The sequence below is a fragment of the Stegodyphus dumicola genome, chromosome 12 (assembly GCF_044657685.1).
Source record: "Stegodyphus dumicola isolate Sdum_Otavi_A_Nest chromosome 12, ASM4465768v1".
Taxonomy (NCBI): Eukaryota; Metazoa; Arthropoda; class Arachnida; order Araneae; family Eresidae; genus Stegodyphus; species Stegodyphus dumicola.
This window is the reverse complement of record NC_140779.1, coordinates 20,610,852-20,630,863: the sequence shown is the minus strand read 5'-3', so window position 1 is coordinate 20,630,863 and position 20,012 is coordinate 20,610,852. Positions and strand designations below refer to the sequence as shown.

Below are 20,012 nucleotides of genomic sequence, written 5' to 3'. Positions count from 1 at the left end.
CTAACTTGATTTCTTTAATTATATTATGTATGCAACAATTTAATTGATTTCAAACCAACCGCCCCCAAATTTATCATCAGAATAACAAACAGAATTTCAAATACAGTACAAAGTCCGCGATCCAGACTTATCGGGACTTCGGCGATTAGTGATTTGGGATTTTTCTAGATGTAAGATCATCAGTTTAACACTTGTAAAATGGCATGTAGAAATTATAAAATTAAAAATATGAAATCATGAAGCATTTATGATCTAAAGAGTATCAAAATTTTAAAAAAAGCTTAATATTTATTTGTATACTTTATTAAACATTTCTTTCAATGTAAGTTTTTTTTTTTTTTTTTTTTTTTTTTTTTTTGTGCTAATATTTTCTATTTAATTCTTTAATTCTGTAGACAGACATAATTTCTTAGTGAGTTACAAAGTTCCATTGTTCAAGTCCTGTAATTGCTGTGTCGAGAATTCCAATTTGTCAATCGAAATTTTTTCATTTCCAATAACATGTCTGTCACTTTCTTCACTATTGGTATCAGTATTTTCTGGATATAGAACCATACTACAGATTTCGCTGTCCGTTAATAGATTCATAATTAGGGCAATGTCATCGCAATTAAAAACTTTTGGTATATCATCTTCATTTATTACTGCTTTTCCACATTTCTTTAAAAATTCCATTAACTGGAAAATTTAATCTTTGGTTTGCGATATCCGAAAACCTTCACGCTTGCGGCTATCATATTCATCAACCTCACCACAAAATATGCTAAGTGGCTATAAATTATGCCAAGCATTTTCTACAGTATCTGGAGATACATCCTCCTCAAAAGTAGATTTTAAGCTAAAATGTTTCAAAGAATTCTTGAATAGTCTTGCTATCATTCAAGAAATTTAACATGGATTTAAAAAATTCTACTTTATATTTCCATTTTAGAAAACACACTATTCCGATATCCATAGGCTGAACGACTGATGCATAATTTGAAGTTCACTAAAACTTTAAATGAAGTATGAGCCGAACAGTTGTTTACAATCAGGAAAATTTTTTTGTTATCAGGTAAACTAACAGAATTCTGCCGAGCCTCGGGTATAAAATGATTTTGAAACCAATCATTCATTAAGACTTGTGTCATCTGTGTTCTTTTATTTGCACAATATATAACGGGAAAATCTTTACACCTTTAAATGCTCAAGGTCGTTTATTTTTACCAATTACGAAAAGTTTACACTTGTGCTTTTTCTCCACATTTGCATATGTAAAAATTGCTAGTCTAGCTTTGGAATCTTTGACTCAAGTTGGAGCCTTTTCTATAGAGGTTGCCAAGGTATTTTGCGGTACATATTGCCAGAAAAGACCAGTTTCATCAGCATTGTAAATTTCTTCTAGAGATAACTTTTAACTATTGACGAGTTCAATTCATCTGCAATATTTTAGCAGCTTCAGTATCAGCTGAAGCTTTTTGACCTCAAATTCTTAAATGCTTTATACCATGGCGATTTTTAAACTTGGTTAACCAACCAGTTGAGTATGTGCATTCAGTTTTTTAGTTCATTTCTTAGTGAAATATTTTAGCTTGCACCACTAGCATTTGACCCCTCAATGGTACGCCCTAGCTATGATGCTGTATGATCCATTCAATTATCACTTTGCATTGATCTTCACTTTTAGCATAACAAATAATTTTTGTGTTATTCAATGCGCGCAGGGTGTCGGAATCCACAAAATATTTGAAATGTTCCTTTTTCGGATGTCATATACAGCTGATTTTCCAAGGCCATACTCCTCGCATAATTTTGGCATTTTTTTTGCAGCAATCCCACATTTTGTTTAATGGATATCGAAATATGCTTTCGCTTTGTAGATTCTTTGCAGCTCCAGAATTAGAAACTCCTTTCGACATGATCGAAAGTTAAAACTTTAATTTTCATCAAATTGCTGTAAAAAAAAAAAAAAGCCTGCAAAAGATAATTATGCTTAAACAAATCAGCTAGTTAAGGAACAGCACAATCTAATATATTGGCTGAAATTCCTTGAAATCAGTAAAGCATTATTTTAGCCTAACTTAATAGTGCCCTCTATACATTATTGGCTATGTATCATGAGATTGGCGACGAAAGACAAGTTGTTCGTTAAATTTTATATTGCTTCTATCACGCACTGAGGCATTTAAGCCTAATTGTATTAGTTTAGTTATTTGTTATACTTATATCAATTTCTTGCACATGCTTAAGGCTTATAAATAATAAATAAATTCAAACAGATACTTGTACCGGCGCTGATACCACCTGATGCAGTCTCTGCGGGTCCTAAATTCTGCTACCAAGAGCATCCCTAAGTTCTAAATTTTTTCAGTCCCTAAGTATGAGCCGAACAGTTGTCTATGATCATAACAATTTTTGCATTACGAGGTAAACATACCCAATTCTGTTGAGCCTCAGATATAAAATGATTTTCAAGCCAATCATTCATTAACACTTGTGTCATCCGTGTTCTTTTATTTGCACGATTGTATAGCAGGAAACTTTTTCTCCTTACTTTAAATGCTCAAGGTCTGTATTTTTCACAATTACGAAAAGTTTACACTTGTTCATTCCTGCCACATTTGCTTATGCTAAAATTGCTAGTCTCGTTTTGGAAGTTTGACATGAGTTGGAGCATTTTTCTATGAAGGTTGCCAAGATATTTTACATTACATATTGCCAGAAAAGACCAGTTTCATCAGTGCCGTAAATTTGTTCTAGAGATAACTTTTAACTATTAATGAATTCATCTACAAATAGTTGAGCAGCTGAAGCTTTTTTATCTGAAATTCTTAATTGCCTTATACCATGATGATTTTTAAATTTGGTTAACTAACCTGTCTAATATGTGCACTGAATTTTTAAGTTCACTTCTTAGTGAAATAATTTAGCTTGCTTCATTAGCATTTAACCTGTCAGTGGCACGCACTCTCTGTGATGCTCTCTGACCCATTCAATTATCACTTTGTCATGATCTTCACTTTTAGCATAATGGATAATTTTTCTGTTATTCATTGCAAGTGGGGTGTCAGAATCTTCACAAAGTTCATTTTTCTGTTTTCTTATGACATATACTGTTGACTTTTCAAATGCCGTACTCCTCGCATAATTTTGAGATGGATATACTTTTATCCATTTTTTGCAGCAATTCCACTTTTTGTCTAATGGGCATCAAAAGATGCTTTCGCCCTGTAGATCCTGTTGCAGCTCCAGAATTAGAAACTCTTTTCAATATGATTGAAATTTGAAACCTTAATTTTCAGAAAAATTGCCGTAATAAAAACAGCCTGCAAAAAATAATTAAGCTAGATCAAATCAGAAAGTTAGGGAACAAAGTAATCTGCTATATTAGCTGAAATTCCTTGGAATCAGTAAAGCTTAATAGCATCCACATTATTGGGTTAGCATTATTGGCTATGTATCATGAGATTGGCGACGAAACACAAGTTGCTCCACTAAATTTTGTCTTGCTTCTATTGTGAACCGAGACAAATAAGCCTGATTGCATTATGTAGTTATTTATTATACTTACATCTGTTTCTTACTTACGCTTAAGGCTGATCAGGAATCCTGAATAAATAAATTCCCACATATACTTAAGGCGCTAGATTATAACAGGGTTCATAGCCACATTTTAGTTAAAAAAATAAGCACCTATAAGCACTTTTCAAGAACATTTTAAGAAAAAAATAAGCACCTGTCTAATTACATTATACACAACTGCATAACCTTAAAAATTAGACTTGTAATTTAAAATATGAGAAATGCAGTATTTATTAAGAAAGAATGAGCATTACCTCAACCATGAAAAATAATTACTTTTTTTTTTAAAATTTTAAATAATAGTTCAATTTACAGAACTAGTTTACAATGAGAGGAAAAAAAAAAAACTATGCCAAACTAAACTATATTACAAGATTTAATGATGAAATTTCAGTTCAAAATAAAGAAAAAAAAATAATAATAAGGCATATTTATTGTATTCACTTGGAACCTAATAATAAATACAATTTTATTTTTCCACTCATATTGATATTTAAATAATTTAAATCTAAATTCTGAACATTTTCTAAATTTTTCATCGTATATCAGTTTTCTCCTAACAGATATTGCAAGCAAAGTAATTTAAGTAAAAAAGAGGAACATTTCTGAAATCAGAAGACAGAAATTTGCTTCATGCAGTCATCCTTTAACAGTAAAATCTTAACTAACCCGCATACTTGGAAATTGGCGAATATTCGCACAGTCGAGCGTAACTTGAAAAAGAGGAGCGGAAGGGGGGGGTAGACTGTAACCGCTCTTTAAATTTTTCCACTAAATAAATGCTTTTGACATTTCGATATGCGCATCATATAAAAATAAACCAATGGAACTGAAAAATATTCTGCTTAGCAAGCACAGTAAAACTCTTTTAAGTGTTCATATACAAATCTCGGACAAAACATCAAAATTAATTATCTCTGCAAAATATTGCAAGTGTTATTGCGCAATACGTGCGCCGTAATTCTTACCTACGTGATATTACACAATCGGAATCAACAGCTGCCGGTATGCATAATGGCAGACTGCACATTGAGTTGAACAGTGTTAAACGAATGTTGCATACTGCGCATGCCCAGAAAACAATTTGGCGTAATTACTATGTTGGCGCGATTTGAAAAGATAAATACGGTATATGGTAGATGTACCGCCATCTGATTGTAAACAAATCTGGCGTTTAAATCTTCGTACAGTATAATGTAAATGTAAATTAATTACTGTGTTAAAATACTATTTTTTGCTGTATTGCTCAAACAACTAGAAAACTGAAATTATTGCGAAGTAATGTGAAGCAGTGTTTGCATTCAAAATGTAAAATATAATACCTATGAAATTCTGCACATTCCTTTGGAACCGTACAAATTTTCGTTCAGAAAAAGACTGAAATTTAGGATATATTAGTTGAAAATTTATTTATTATACTTTTAAGCAATAAAAACAATTCAGGATTTACCATACGTTCCATTCGTACATACATAAAGAAACACTGAGGGATATAACAAGTGCTTGCAAATAACACTGAAGAAGTTTTACAATTCCTTAATGCTAGTTATTAAATTCTTTGAAATGATAACATAAAAGCGCGAATATACGCTAACAAACTAAGCGAGATACTCCAGTTTACAATTACTGAATTATAACATGTAAACAAATTACATTTAAATAACGAATTATTACGAACATATGTTAACAAATATTAAATGCACTATTATTGACAAATTACAATGAAATATATATTAGAAAAATAAGCAAGTGCAATCGGTGTGGACGTTAAAATAACTAATAAGCAAAGTTCCACAACATTACAATTGTAAACATCACTCGAACACACTCGACAGCCATGGTGATCACGAATAAGCTAGCGTAGGGTTGCTTAGTCGCCAATATTTCTCTCCGTGCCAAAGGTACACCATCAAGCATGCGCACTAAGCGAAATTTGCTTAACATTGTTCAACTCAATGTGCGGTCTGCCATTACGCTGCCGGTATTGGGAGAATAAAGAACTAAATAACTGGGGTGTTTTTCATTCTAATTTTCAACAGACGGTGTTAAATTTCCAGAATAGAATCATTCTTCGCTTGGGTTGATAGACCGCAGAACTTTAGTCCTATTCAATCCAGATTGGAAAGTGACAAAAAAAAAAAAAAAAGTCCTTTGCTTGTTTTGCAGCGAACTGTAACAGTTTCAATATTCAAGATTTTGCGGAGAAAGGGGAGAACCTCCCAATCTTCGTACTGTATAATGTATTGGCCAAAAAAACAAAATTATTTTGACTATTCGATTACTTTCCCTTTATTTATTACTTTTGCATTTCTTTGACCAATAGAACGACGGGCACCTGTCTGTACTCTTCGTGCACACCAAAGGTTAATGCAGAGAAAGGGGAAAAGCTATTTCCGGGAGTATGATTCACCATCTGACATTCCATATTAGGAAGAAAAGTTGTTTATTTAGTTTCGGCTTTGGTACCGGGAAAAATAGCGCGTTCATTTAAAAAAAAAAAAAAAAAAAAAAAAAAATAAGGGCTTTAAAGAAAAAGTAAGCACCTATAAGGGCCTTTATATTTTATTTTCAAATATAAGGACTTATAAGCACTTATAAGGACCGCTACGAACCCTGTTATAAGGAGGAACAGCGCTAGATTTTTTACCGACTGACCGACCACCACTATGAGAGCTCCCGACCAAAGGAATAAACCAATCAGGATAAAGCTCTCATAGTGGATTGTCATCCACCACTAGCTACCGCCACAACCAGGTCTGACCCGGCAGATCAGCGGCATTTATTGATCACAAAAATTTAGATATTTACAGAGAGTAGTCATAGAGAGAGTACATGGCAATAGTAGCAAGGCTTGCTGTGAATACATTCATAAAAGTCACTGTTACAAGTATGTCCACAGTATATATAGTCAAATTGAGGTCATAGTCAATATTTAGAGTTCAATGTCATAATTTGTAGTCCAGAGTTCATAATCATAAGTCATTGTCATAGTAGTAGTAGTTCATTATCATAATAGTAGTAGATCAATATCATAGTCACATACATTTGCAAGAATAAGAATATGCATGATAGGATGACCAGACATCAATTTGGAACATTGGTTACCATAAAACATGTAAACAGTGGCAACAAACGAGCATATAATGAGAAATACAAATGTATAGGTATAAGTACAAAAACAAGAATATAAAGTATACAAAACAATACAGGAATACCAAAATATATAATATAATGCTTTGAATATACAATATAATAAATATACTATATACAATATAAGATACGATACTATATAATAGAATAATAAACAACAATAAATAACTCTATATACAATATATACAAAAAACATTACACAGCTTACAATGCAATATAGTCTGTACACAATCAGATAATATATATCAAACGTAGAGTATGGAGACTATATATACAAAAATACTAAAGTATACAATACAATATAATAGAGTAATAAACAACAATAAATAACTTTATATACAATATATACAAAAACATTGCAAAACACGTAATGCAACACATTAATTATACAATAGATAGTATCAAACTTAGAATATGGAGACTATATAGAAATAATATACTGATATGTGTAAATGGTGTTAACATATGTAATGTGAAGAGCATGAAGGAGAGACTTAGCTTGTAAATGTGTACAGGCTATTACAGATGCCAATGATGTGATGAAGTTTATTGATGGACAATGGATTATTTAAGAGATATTGAGCCCACTGCTGCCAGTACTGCGTAAGAGGTCTCTTGAAATGAAATTGATTGGTGTGCACACAGTCAAAGGCGAAATGATCCGGAGATCCGAGACTGCCACAGTTACAGATGTCTGTCGTTCGAATGTGAAATCTATGTAAGTACGTTGGAAATGGTCCATGTCCTGTGAAAAAGGCAGCTTGGGAGAAGTTTGAAATAATCATCTTTGCTGAGACTTGGAAAGAAAAGATAGGTATGTCGTCCAGTGGTAGCAGAGGACCAGCTCTGCTGCCAACATTCCATAAGTTTAGCTATGGCAATTGACTTCAAATAAGAGGCTGGATAGGCTATTGGATATTCCACTAAATGAATTCCTTGAGAAGCCTCTTTAGCTATAGAGTCTGCATGTTCATTGCCCAAAACCCCGCTGTGTCCAGGGACCCATTGGAGAATGGGACGGTGATTAGAGGGCAGTTGAAGAAGAAGTTGCTGAATAATATGGACCAGCGAGCTAGTAGGATGTATGTTTTGTAAGGCTTCAAGACTGGATTTAGAGTCCGCATAAATGATGGTGCAAGCAGTAAATTTAGAACTATAGGTCTATTGCTTTTTTAATGGCAACAAGTTCTGCTTGATAGATGGAATTTTTAGTATTCAGTCTTCTTCTCCAAGTGCATGTTAGTGTGCCATTCACATACAGACAGAGGCCGCAACCTGTACCTGTCGGAGAAGGAGATCCATCAGTATAAATCTCAATGTTGAAGTTAGGCAGAAGCTGTTGAGAGGATGTGAAGATAGAATCAGGCAGATCAAATTCGGCAGGACGGCAGAGTGGTTTGGAGGGCCGATGTTCAAAGTCTATTGTAGAAAAGTGGCAGGACCATAACTCAGCATCACGTTGAAGGCGTAGTATTCTTGAAAGAAAGGCCTCTTTCTCTGCAGTGAGATCAAGAGGTGGAACACCAGCTAGAACCATTAAGGCCTGATTTGAAGTAGTACGATAGGATCGTGTAATTTTCAATAGGAAGAGACATTGCATGGATATCAACATTCTATGCTCATGCTTAGTGAGGTGACAGGCCCAGATACCTGAGCAGTATAATATGATCTTTTCAATCACTGCATGGTACCATTGTTTGAGCATGCTTGATCTGATACCCTAACTTTTGGCAGTTGTCCTTAACATGTGCTGATGTATAATCTTGACCTTTAACTTGATCTGTCGGATGTGTAGTAACCAAGAGAGTCTGTTATTGATTGTGACACCTAGATATTTCAGATCTTGAACGTAGCGAATAGAAGCACCTTGAATACGTAATGGTGGATTTCGGCGCAAGATACCACGTGCTGCAATCAGGAGTGCTTGTGATTTAGCTGTGGATATTGTGATTTTATGTTGGCGGGCCCAGTCCGCAACGACATCCAGAGCGGCCTGTGCAGAATGTCCAATACGCGACCGTCCTTTAACATAGCTAGATTTTTTACCGCCTGATGCAATCTCTGCGGGTCTAAATTTTATTACCAAGCGCCTCCCAAAGTTCTAAATTTTTGCCGCTCCTAAATTTTGGATCCCAGTGCCTTCCCTAAATTAATTCTTTCTGTATAAATCTTTTGCTTCATAATGACAGGTATGATCCATTTTCTTGGAAAATTTGGTATTCCTCCTGCGATACTAATTTTATTCACTTTTTGAATAGCTTGGGCAACTACTGAATAAACCTCTTTCATAGAAGCAAATCACTGTCCACACGGAGGCTCTTCTAGTTTGGAAACGAATCTGAAGATTTTATTAGTTAGCCCTTTTACAAGTCTCGTTCAAAGTTAATGCCCATCCTGAAGCATGCTGGGTCACTTTCAGGAAATTTTCTTCACATGTTTTTTTTGCAAGATTTCACATTAAAATGCTGCAGTCAGACATTTTGCACATGAAACATTTTTTTTTTTTTTTTTTTTTACATTTCACATCTTCTGTAATAATGCCTTGGTAATCCTAGGCAGAGATCATCATTTACCAAACCAATAACCTAATAAGTATGTTGAATTTTTTGGGGTGATGGTGAGAATGGACTCCACTAGATTGACAATGATTTCTATTCAGGTCAAAATTTTCAATTCAAGTTTTCTAAACTGCTGTTATTCATGCTAGAAATCTTTCACCTTTACAATCATATCTTCCTTTCAATAACACTGCATCATGCAATGAGTGACCAACTAGATACAAACTTCTTTCTTCTAATACAACCATCTTCTGTCAAAATACTGATGCTATTGAAATTGCTTTAGCTCATGGTGTTTTTCTCGTATGTTGTTTGATGAACTTTTTTCTTACTAGCCCTCCACAAATATCACATAAAAGTCAGTATTAGGCTTTAAACCAAGTGGTTCTAAACTTTTTGTCCCTTTATTCAATGGTCCAGTGCAATGGCAGTTCTCCAGTTCTGGTGCCTGCCCTACAATTCTTTAATCTGTTGATATCTTTTATTTTCCTAATTTCCAATCAGCTTGTGGATTAGAATGCCCTTCATGAAAGCTTAGTTGCTCAAAGGAATGTTGTGAAGACTATTCACTCCCTGATCATTAAAATTTCACATAATGTACTGTTTCTGCTAGTTTTAGTCCTATAAACATTTCTTTTTGAACTATAATCTGTCATTTTTTAAAGTATCCCCAAAAGCTTACAAACTCCCATTCCCAAGAGAACTCAAACAGACCTATAATTTTGCCTCATACTTTTAGCTTCAAAGAATACAAATGTATGTACACTCTCTATTTCCCTATAAGGAATAAAGAGCACATTTATCAAAACTGAATGGAAAATTGATGGCCCTGCCATAAAATCTGGAATCGAAAACCACCAAATCTGGACAGAAAACAAACTAAAAATTAAAAAAACAAAAAATGCATGGATTCTGTACACACATCAGAAATCTTTATTCTTCAGTTAGTACATAACATTCGGGAACAGCTACATACTTCTCCTTGTTTAGGTCTCTATTCATTATTAGGATACAGACAAACTTAAGCAAAAGTTAAACACAGATTAATTCTCAAAGTTCACTTTTTCAAGATAATTTAACAAACATATAAAGTAATCTAAGATGAATAGTACAAAAAGAAATTATATTTGTGATCTCTACAAATAAATACATCAAATGAAAGGTTAATTCTCTAACTTTCCTTTGACAACACTGGAAACTCATTAGAGGTGAAGATATTCAAAATAGCAGCTTCAGTGGGAAAAAATTCATTGTGGGTTAGAACATGCAAAATCTCCATCAGTAATCATTCTTTAGAGCCATTTTTAAGTCAAATTTGCTAAAAAAGAACCTTACTGTCACAATATCACAAAGCAGATGAAAAGGTTCAAAGGCAGGGACTGCTTGTGAGAGAGAAAAGCACAAATGTTCTGGCATTTGCCTAGTTAACAACGAAGCAGCAGTTAGTACCAGAGTGCCTGAGCCTTGAAGCCCTAGCAAGTCCATGCATCATGCCAACAGATAAATAAACAGAATTGTAGCATGTATTGCAAAAGCTTCTGCAGTTCAAATCTTGCAAACCAGAGAAAGCACAGGCACTAAAAACTGTCAAAATGTGAAATGCATAAGTTTAGCATAGACCTGCAACTGGATGATTTTTCAGGCAGATTAGTGTTCTGTGTTGAACCCACGTTTCATTTACATGGCAAAGTGAACATGTATAACTTGATATGTGGGGCATGGAAACTCACTAGTTACCGGGGAATATACAGTCAAAGTCTTTAATTCGGACTCATCGGGACTTTGGCGATTCCGGATTATAGATCATCAGTTTAAATCTGGTAAGATGGCATACAGAAATTATAAAATTAAAATTATGAAACCGTAATTTATGAAATAAAGAGCAATTATGATCTAAATGATATCAAAATTTACAAAAACAAAGAGCTTAATATTTATTTGCTTACTTTATTAAACATTTCTTTCAAACATTACGTATAGTCGAAATTAGAAAATTGCAACTAGAAAACTATTTGTTGTGTATTCGTGATATTTATAATGACGAGGAATTTGATTTAAATCATATCAAAGACGGAGTACATCGAGATGAAATACTACATTTAGTAATGAATTATAAGCCGAATAAAATGAAAACATCTGCCCTGAAGATAAGGATAGTGCTGACAGATCAACTTCCAGTTCATTGCACGCCGCAACGTCTCCCCCCCCCCCGCAGAGTAGCATGAAATTGATAAACAGATTTTGGAATGGTTAGAAAAACAAAGGATATGCATTTATCCATTTTTTGCAGCAATTCCACTTTCTGTTTTATGAACATAGAAACTTGCTTTCGCTTTGTAGATCCTGGCAGCTCCAGAATCGGAAATTCTTTTTGACATAATAGAAAGTTCAAGCTTACTTTTATAAAATTGCTTTAACAGTCTGTAAAAAATAATAAGCCGGATCCAATTAGAAGATCAAGGAACAGTGCAATCTGCAACATTGACTGAAATAGATAATTTTAGCTTAGCTTATACTCTCTGTTATACATTAAACGCACATGTGTAAATGTATTCAGAAAGTTTGTACCTTTGAGGTCCAGATTATAGATCATTCTGGATTATGGATGTCCGGATTAAAGACTTTTGACTGTATATGAAATTTTCTGAAGATTGTCTGACGAAAATCAAGATCCACAACGATGAATGAGGATCATTATTAGCGACTTTTAGGATGATGACACAGGACAGCTAAGCTTCACAACTTCTACATAAGCTGTATGGACCACGAGTTTCATGGTCTGTAGTTGCTCGACAGCTTCATATGATAGAGTTGTATGCCAAAAGACCTGCTGTTTGTGTCCTGTTCACTCTAACACACAAGAGAGCATGTTTAGCCATGGTAGTGACAATATGTGCCTTGGACCAGACTTCAAAGAAGCACTGTACGTTTTACAGATGAGTCAAGATTCAGCCCAGACAACGACTCAGCATACCTGTATTAGCCTGGAATATCTCTCATCAAGGAAAACGATGATAATGGGGTTGGAGGTGTATGGTTTCGGCAGGCATTATGTTCGAAGGCCGCACATGGGCACACTCCTGCACGTGTTTGTTAAAGGCTCATTGACTGGGATGTGATATAGGGAAGAGATCTTAGATCCGTATGTTTGACTTTTCAGGGATGCAGTTGTTCATGCATTTCTGTTAATGAATAACAACGCTTGTATACACAGAGCGCAAATGCTTTTGTTACCTGGAAAGTGAGGATATTTGCCACATGGATTCGCCAGCCAGATCTCCTGACCTTAACTCTATACAGCATGTCTGAGACACTCTTGGAGGGCAACTACTTAATCCTTCCATTTCCCTGGAAGAGCCACTCTGGAGTTGAAAACTGTTTTGTTGCAATAGTGGGATCAACTGCCACAGGCGCACCTTAGCTGCCTCTTGTCCAGTATGTCGTCAAGCTCCATGACGTTTGGCTGCGAGAGGGTAGCATACCTCATATCAGATTTATTTTCAGTTCAGTATCACAATGGATTTTGAGCATCCCTGTACTATGAGCTTTACTGATAATCATACACACATAAAACTTTTGAAAGGTACATCTCTTTGTCACAAATCTATATTCATGAAAAATTTCATTAAAATCTGTCCGTTGGTTTTCCAAAAATTCGACATGTGAAAATTCCCTCAATTTTGCACACAAGTATATTAAAATGCTTTAGTAACCTAGAAATGCAAATCCAGGTCATTTCTGTTGGAGACATTACAATGTACATTTTTACACTCATTATATGATCTGCTTTCACATCTATGAGTGTGGATGGATTTTGAAACCGGATTTCAATTCTTGATAGCCATAAGAAATAAAAGAAATAAGAAAATTAACATATTTATTCAGATAGAGCAGAAAAAAAAAATTAATTAGCTATTAAAAAACAATTTATATTTTTCTTATAGTAAAAGAATAACAATTTTACCACACTTTTTGCTAGACATTTTAGGTTTTAGGGATTTGGGGATAGTAATCATCATTGGTTATTAACTGTTTGAATACACTGAGTTTAATTGTGTGCATTTCTATATATACACTGAAGTGAGAAAAGTCATGGGATACCTCCTAATATTTTGTTGGTCCTCCTTTTGCCCGGCGAAGTGCAGCAACTCGACGTGGCATGGACTCACCAAGTCGTTGGAAGTCCCCTGCAGGAATATTAAGCCATGCTGCCTTTATAGAAGTCCATAATTGTGAAAGTGTTGACGGTGCATGGTTTTGAGCACAAACTGACCTCTCGATTATGTCCCATAAATGTTCGATGGGATTCATATCGGGTGATCTAGGTGGCTAGATCATTCGCTGGAATTGTCCAGAATGTTCTAACCAATCGCGAACAATTGTGGCCTGGTGACATGGTGCATTGTCATCCATAAAAATCCCATCGTTGTTTGAGTACGTGAAGTCCATGAATGGCTGTAAGTGATCTCCAAGTAGCTGAAGGTATCGATTTCCAGTCAATGATCGGTTCAATTGCATCAGAGGACCGAGTCCATGCCATGTAAAAACAGTCCAGACCATTGTGGAACCACTACCAGCTTGAACAGTGCCTTGTTGACAACTTGGGTCCGTGGCTTCGTGGGGTCTGAGCCACACTCGAACCCTACCATCAGCTCTTACCAACTGAAATCGTGACTCATCTGACCAAGCCACGGTTTTCCATTCGTTTAGGGACCAACCGATATGCTCACGAGCCCACGAGAGTCGCTGCAGGCGATGTCGTGCTGTCAGTAAAGGCACTCGAGTCGGTCTTCTGCTGGCATAGCCCAAGGAAGACAAATTTCGCCACACTGTCCTATCGGACACGTCCCTCGTACGTCCCACATTGATTTCTGTGGTTATTTGACGCAGTGTTGCTTGTCTGTGAACACTGACAACTCTACGCAGACGTCGCCGGTCTCGGTCGTTAAGTGCAGGTGGTCGGCCACTGCGCTGTCCATGGTGGGATGTTATGCCTGAAATTAGATACTCTCGGCACACTCTTGACACTGTGGATCTCGGAATGTTGAATTCCCTAACGATATCCAAAATGGAATGACCCATGCATCTAGTTCCAACTACTATTTCCCGTTCAAAGTTTGTTAATTCTCATCGTGCTGCCAAAATCACGTCAAAGCCTCTTCACATGAGTAACTTTAACACAAATAAAAGCCCTGCCAAAGCACTTCGCATTTATACATTTTCTACATGATACTACTGCCATCTGTATATTTGCATATTGCTATCCCATGACTTTTGTCACTTCAGTGTATTTTTAGATACTGGTAGTAGTACAAGTGTCCTCAAAATTTAAGTTTGTTACAAATATATAATTTTATGGCTAAAGCAATAAATAGTTATCAAATAACAATAAATAACTATTGTACTAAATTAATTACCATACCGTCTAATTTTTATTCGTATACTATCATTATGTTGAATTATAACAATTATAATTATCATTACATTATTATTATCCCTGATAATAATATACTACTGTAAAATTTTATATTATCATTATAATTGATGATAAATAATTGTAATAATTATACTATAAAAAGAATACTTACACCAAAGAATATACTTCTATTATTAGTAATAGTTTTATTTATAAAAGCAAGCAATGTACATTGTTCATATAAAACTCGTATAAATTATGAAAATTTTGTTTTAACATGCTAGGTTCTCATAGTGGAACTAATTCAAATTTTAGCATTTATTCCTGCAAATACCACTAACAGATATGAAAGGCATCTCACGACAAGATGAGCAAAGAAACTTTTCTTCCCTAACTTATAAATTTACTGGTGTCCAGCGATAACGTCACGGAGAAAACTACGCAAGGCGAAAACGTCGTGGGAGAAAACATCGCAGGTCTAAAACATCCTGGTACAAAATATCGACATTGAAAATAAAGCGGTTTAAAAACTTCGCAGTTTACAAACATCGTCGTCAAAAATATTGTGGTAAAAAATAAAGTATCTACAAATCATCGCATGACGATAACATCACAGACATGCTTTTTTTCAGGCTTTAATAATTGTAAATGGATATTCCTATAATGATTTGTGAGCACAAGATGGAAAGAAGGATAATTTTTACTTTCATATTTTTTATTAACTAATACATTTTTCCTAATAAAGTAAGTAGGCAACTTAAGCATAGAAAATTAATGCAACTTATAGCATTTAACAGAATTTTAAACTGACATAGTTAACTAACGAAGGTCATTAATAAATTACTTTTTTAAAGTTTTTACTGGTAATTTTTCATGAAAAGTATAATCTAAAAAAATCTAAAAATCATGTCTGCGATGTTATCGTCATGCGATGATTTGTAGATACTTTATTTTTTACCGCGATATTTTCGACGACGATGTTTTTAAACTGCGAAGTTTTTGAACCGCTTTATTTTTGACGACGATATTTTGTACCACGATGTTTTCGCCCACGATTTTTTTGCCGCGATGTTTTCGGCTGTAAGCAAATTCACTCTCTCCAGCAACTGCAAGGCTCTCATGTGACCCCTTATCTGCATGGTTTTATAACTACCTGCCCCTCCTGAGCAACTCTCAGTGTTCGCTAAAATACCAAACCAACCCTTTAGGGTACTTACAGAAAATGCTGTTGACCATTTTTGCCTATTAACAAAAAGACGCGAAACTATGCGATTTTTCGCCAAAAATGAAAAAGTCTTCTTCAAACACGCTGGATTTGGTGTAACCTTGATTACACATGCTAGTTATTATTCTTGACTAAAGACTCCTTTTTTCCCCCCTCTATCACACATTTTTGAAGAAAAAAAATTATTAAAATTTCGGGCCTGCCTACTACAGAAGAGCCATGATGTTGAATATTTCTGGCGAAGTGCAGAATCGCCTACTCATTTGTTTGGCGTTTTTTACAAGAGTAGGGAAAATTGGATTTTTGTCAATTTTCTTTGACTTTTTAAGTGAAAATATGTCGATGTGTACATGGATTATAAGTCAAGGGAGTGCGCAGTGCCATTTTTGTGCAATTCTAGGATTTTTTTAAGTGAAAATAGATTGATGTGTACATGGATAGAGAGTTTGTGCAATTCTTAAAAATGCGCCAATTAGTGGGCGATTCTGCACTTTCCCCAATAGTATTTCCAAAGTTATGGAATCTTACCAGCCTAAAAAAAATGTGTTAATGGCCACAAAATGGCGCCTAGCAAAAATAATTGGCTCTAGTGTAGAATTGGGTGCCCCTTAGATTAGCCACAATTTTTTGTAAAATTTTGGCGATGAAATCTCATTTCTGGTTACCATGATAGTTTAACTTTGCTTTAGCCTCCTGATTTTTTTAAATAAAAATAGATTGATGTGTACATGGACAAATATAAAGTAGTGCGCAATGCCTAGTTTGTGCAATTCTGGGATGTTTTTTTAAGTGAAAACAGATCGATGTGTACATGGACGCAGAGTTTGTGCAATTCTTCGACTTCTTATTTTGATTTTGTGCAGCGGCCATCTTGAAATTGTGTCTTCCTAGTGCTGATCTTGGCATCAAAAAAGAATCGCTAAAAAACAAGAGGCACCCAATTGTAAACTTTTACCAAATAATTGCTTTTACAGTATATCTCCTTAATAAAAAATAATGAAAATTTTTAATGAAAAATTAAATATAAATAAATGATAATATAATAAATTTGAAAAAAAAAAAAAAAATAAGAATAGAACATTTTTTATTGTATTTAGTAATTTATTCCACTTTTCTTACTTTCTTTTTTTTTGGTTTGGCATCTCTTGTGGTTGACGGGATTTTCCGTAAGTACCCCCTTTAGTTGCCATTAAGGTTACATTAACTATAGCACTGTGCATGTACCAAATTATTTATATACCATTCCATTAATCCCTAATATGGCAGGTGAAGCATTTTGATCAACTGGGCTATTTATTATAAAACAGAGAAAAGAATTAACCTTAATTTAAAATGCATTATAACTTTTAAGGAGGTTTAAAAAAATTTATCACAGTAATACATGGAAATTCATTTTAAATATACTAATTTTGTATTTAAATTTCTATTTTAAACGTATCAATTTTGAGACCTTTCCATTATGCACCTGACACACTTTTTGGCACTTGTGAAACAGAAGCTGAACACATGCTGAGATTCAAGAACTGTGCCATTTGGGCTATCCTCAGGTGTATGGTTGTAGAAACTATTATAACTAGAAATTGCATATAATGAAAAAAAAAAAAAAAAAAAAGCTGCATGGTAGGTGCATAAGAAAAAAATCACCTTAATTTTAATTACAAATATATAAATATAACATTAATCTCTTTTTGGTTGATCTTTACAATATGGTAACTGGTAGTTTGGCGACCTTTTGGAGGCGATAAAGGTTACTACCTGAGACTTTGGTAATAATGTGAGCAGTACTCAGTTCCGATTACGCATTATTTTGTGTGAGGGAAATGAGAGATCATGGGATATGTCATGTGATATTAATGGACGAATTACGGTTCTTTAATCGGAAAAGGGGGGGAAATCGGGAAAAAATCTGGAAGTTTTGTATTTGGCTTTATTCTGTGTTGTGTGAAACAGTGTTCGTGAATTTTTGGATCCCATGGCCGTAACTAAAGTGAATTCGAAATGGGTATTTATGTATGTATTAATTTAATGTATGTGCTCATTTATATTTTAAGTAGTGTTTTTGAATTTAATTATATTTTAATTAAATGATAGTTATTTTGTGAATTTTATGTTTGTAGGAATTTGGTATACGTTTTAGTTGAAGTAAACGTGCATGGAAATAATTTAAATATCTGACACTAAGTATTTGTAATGGTTGCGGTATGAATTTGTTGGTGATGTGTATAATGTAATAGATGATTTAGAGGTAAAAGTTTTTGGATATTTTATTTATTTTATATGTGGAAATGTTCATATTTGGAAAGGGTAAATACTTTTTCGCGATCAGGTAATTTCATATATGTTCTTTTTACCGGGTTTAAAGATTGAGAAAATTGTCATGTATTTTCGTGAAATTTTTCTAATTTATGAGAAAAAAGCAGTGTACATGGATATAGTGAAGAGTGTGCGCAATGCCATTTTTGTGCAATTCTGGGATGTTTTTTTAAGTAAAAATAAGTCGACGTGTACATGGTTTAGTGATATTTTAATTAAATGATAGTTATTTTGTGAATTTTATGTTTGTAGGAATTTGGTACACGTTTAAGTTGAAGTAAACGTGCATGGAAATAATTTAAATTTTTGATACTAAGTATTTGTAATGCTTGCGGTATGAATTCGTTGGTGACGTGTATAATGTAATAGATGATTTAGAGGTTTTTGGATATTTTATTTATTTTATATGTGGAAATGTTCATATTTGAAAAGGGTAAATACTTTTTCGCGATCAGGTAATTTCATATATGTTCTTTTTACCGGGTTTAAAGATTCAGAAAATTGTCATGTATTTTCGTGAAATTTTTCTAATTTATGAGAAAAAAGCAGTGTACATGGATATAGTGAAGAGTGTGAGCAATGCCATTTTTGTGCAATTCTGGAATGTTTTTTTAAGTAAAAATAAGTCGGCGTGTACATGGTTTATGTGTATGTGTTATTTTGAAAAACGCGTAAGGAGTATGGTATTGTGCACTTTTGTTAGATAAAATTTCTAGCATAAGTGTAATTCGGCTAGTAGATTGTTGGAAGAAGTGTTCAGTAGATAAAAAGAAAAGAAACATGTCTTTACTTCATGAAGACAAAATGGCGGTAGGAAAAAAAAATAGAGGGTTGCTGTAGGAGAGTTGGTCGCCAAATTTTCGCCAAAAAACGCCAAGTTACCATAATGTAAAGATCAACCCTCTTTTTTTGGGGGGGGGGGGAAGGGAGGTTGTTAAAAAGCCTTTCAACTCTGGACAATATGGATAGACAGCCAATGTTCCTAAATTTATGCAGCTTCCCAGAACCCTGAAAAACACTTGTACTTCAAGAAAACTAAATAATTGTTCACATTGCCCTTTGGATATAAGACATATATAACTGAAAAAGCAACAGAACGCATTTCTGGAAACTTGTAAAATTTTCCGACAAAGAAAACTGCGGGTTCGAGAAACCTTCGTTCCTATTCAGAATCGATGATCCATTTAAGGGTTTTCTTCCGGAGAGGATCCGTTGGCGGCGAAGCATATTTACTCGCCAAGCTCGTCAACGGCTAATCGGCCATGAGTTTAGCGGTGTACAGTTACGTTACAAGATATTTAAAAAGGTTAAATAGTAATGTCGATGATAAAAATCAACATAACCATATTTTCTGTGTATTTTATGGACCTTTATACATCTCAGCAACATTAAAACCAAAACAACGATTAGTAATGGATAGAATTTTATTTCTGTTACCAATTTAAAAAAAAAATTAAAATTTAATTAATTTACTAGGCAAAATTATTCGACGAATATATAAGTAACCGTTCTGACTTTTATTATTTATGATTAAAATGTCTCAAATATATTTCATTCTTACACATACAATGACAATCATAAAACAAATAAAGCACTGTTACAACTCATAAAACTCTAATAAATAAAATTAAAGCATACCAGGTGTTAACATGGAAGCAGAACTAGCACCTTTTATGGCACATGAAAACGAATTTAAAACTGCTATTAATTTAGACATACTTAAACAGCAGATGTTAAATGAAAGTTAAACAAACGAATACATCTTACATGAAGTCTTTCTGCCTACTGG

At 34.2% G+C, this 20,012-nt stretch overlaps 1 protein-coding gene across 1 annotated transcript in view; it reads right to left on the bottom strand.

Moving 5' to 3' along the window:
- The window catches only part of mRpL27 (mitochondrial ribosomal protein L27), a 36,037-nt gene extending 16,035 nt beyond the window's left edge, over positions 1-20,002 (bottom strand). Inside the window, exon 1 of the mRNA XM_085827528.1 lies at positions 19,862-20,002. Within this exon, the coding sequence (XP_085683654.1) occupies positions 19,862-19,940 (79 nt within the window). The 5' untranslated portion in view covers positions 19,941-20,002. The remainder of the gene's footprint in view (positions 1-19,861) is intronic.
- Between the last annotated feature and the right edge of the window lie 10 nt (positions 20,003-20,012).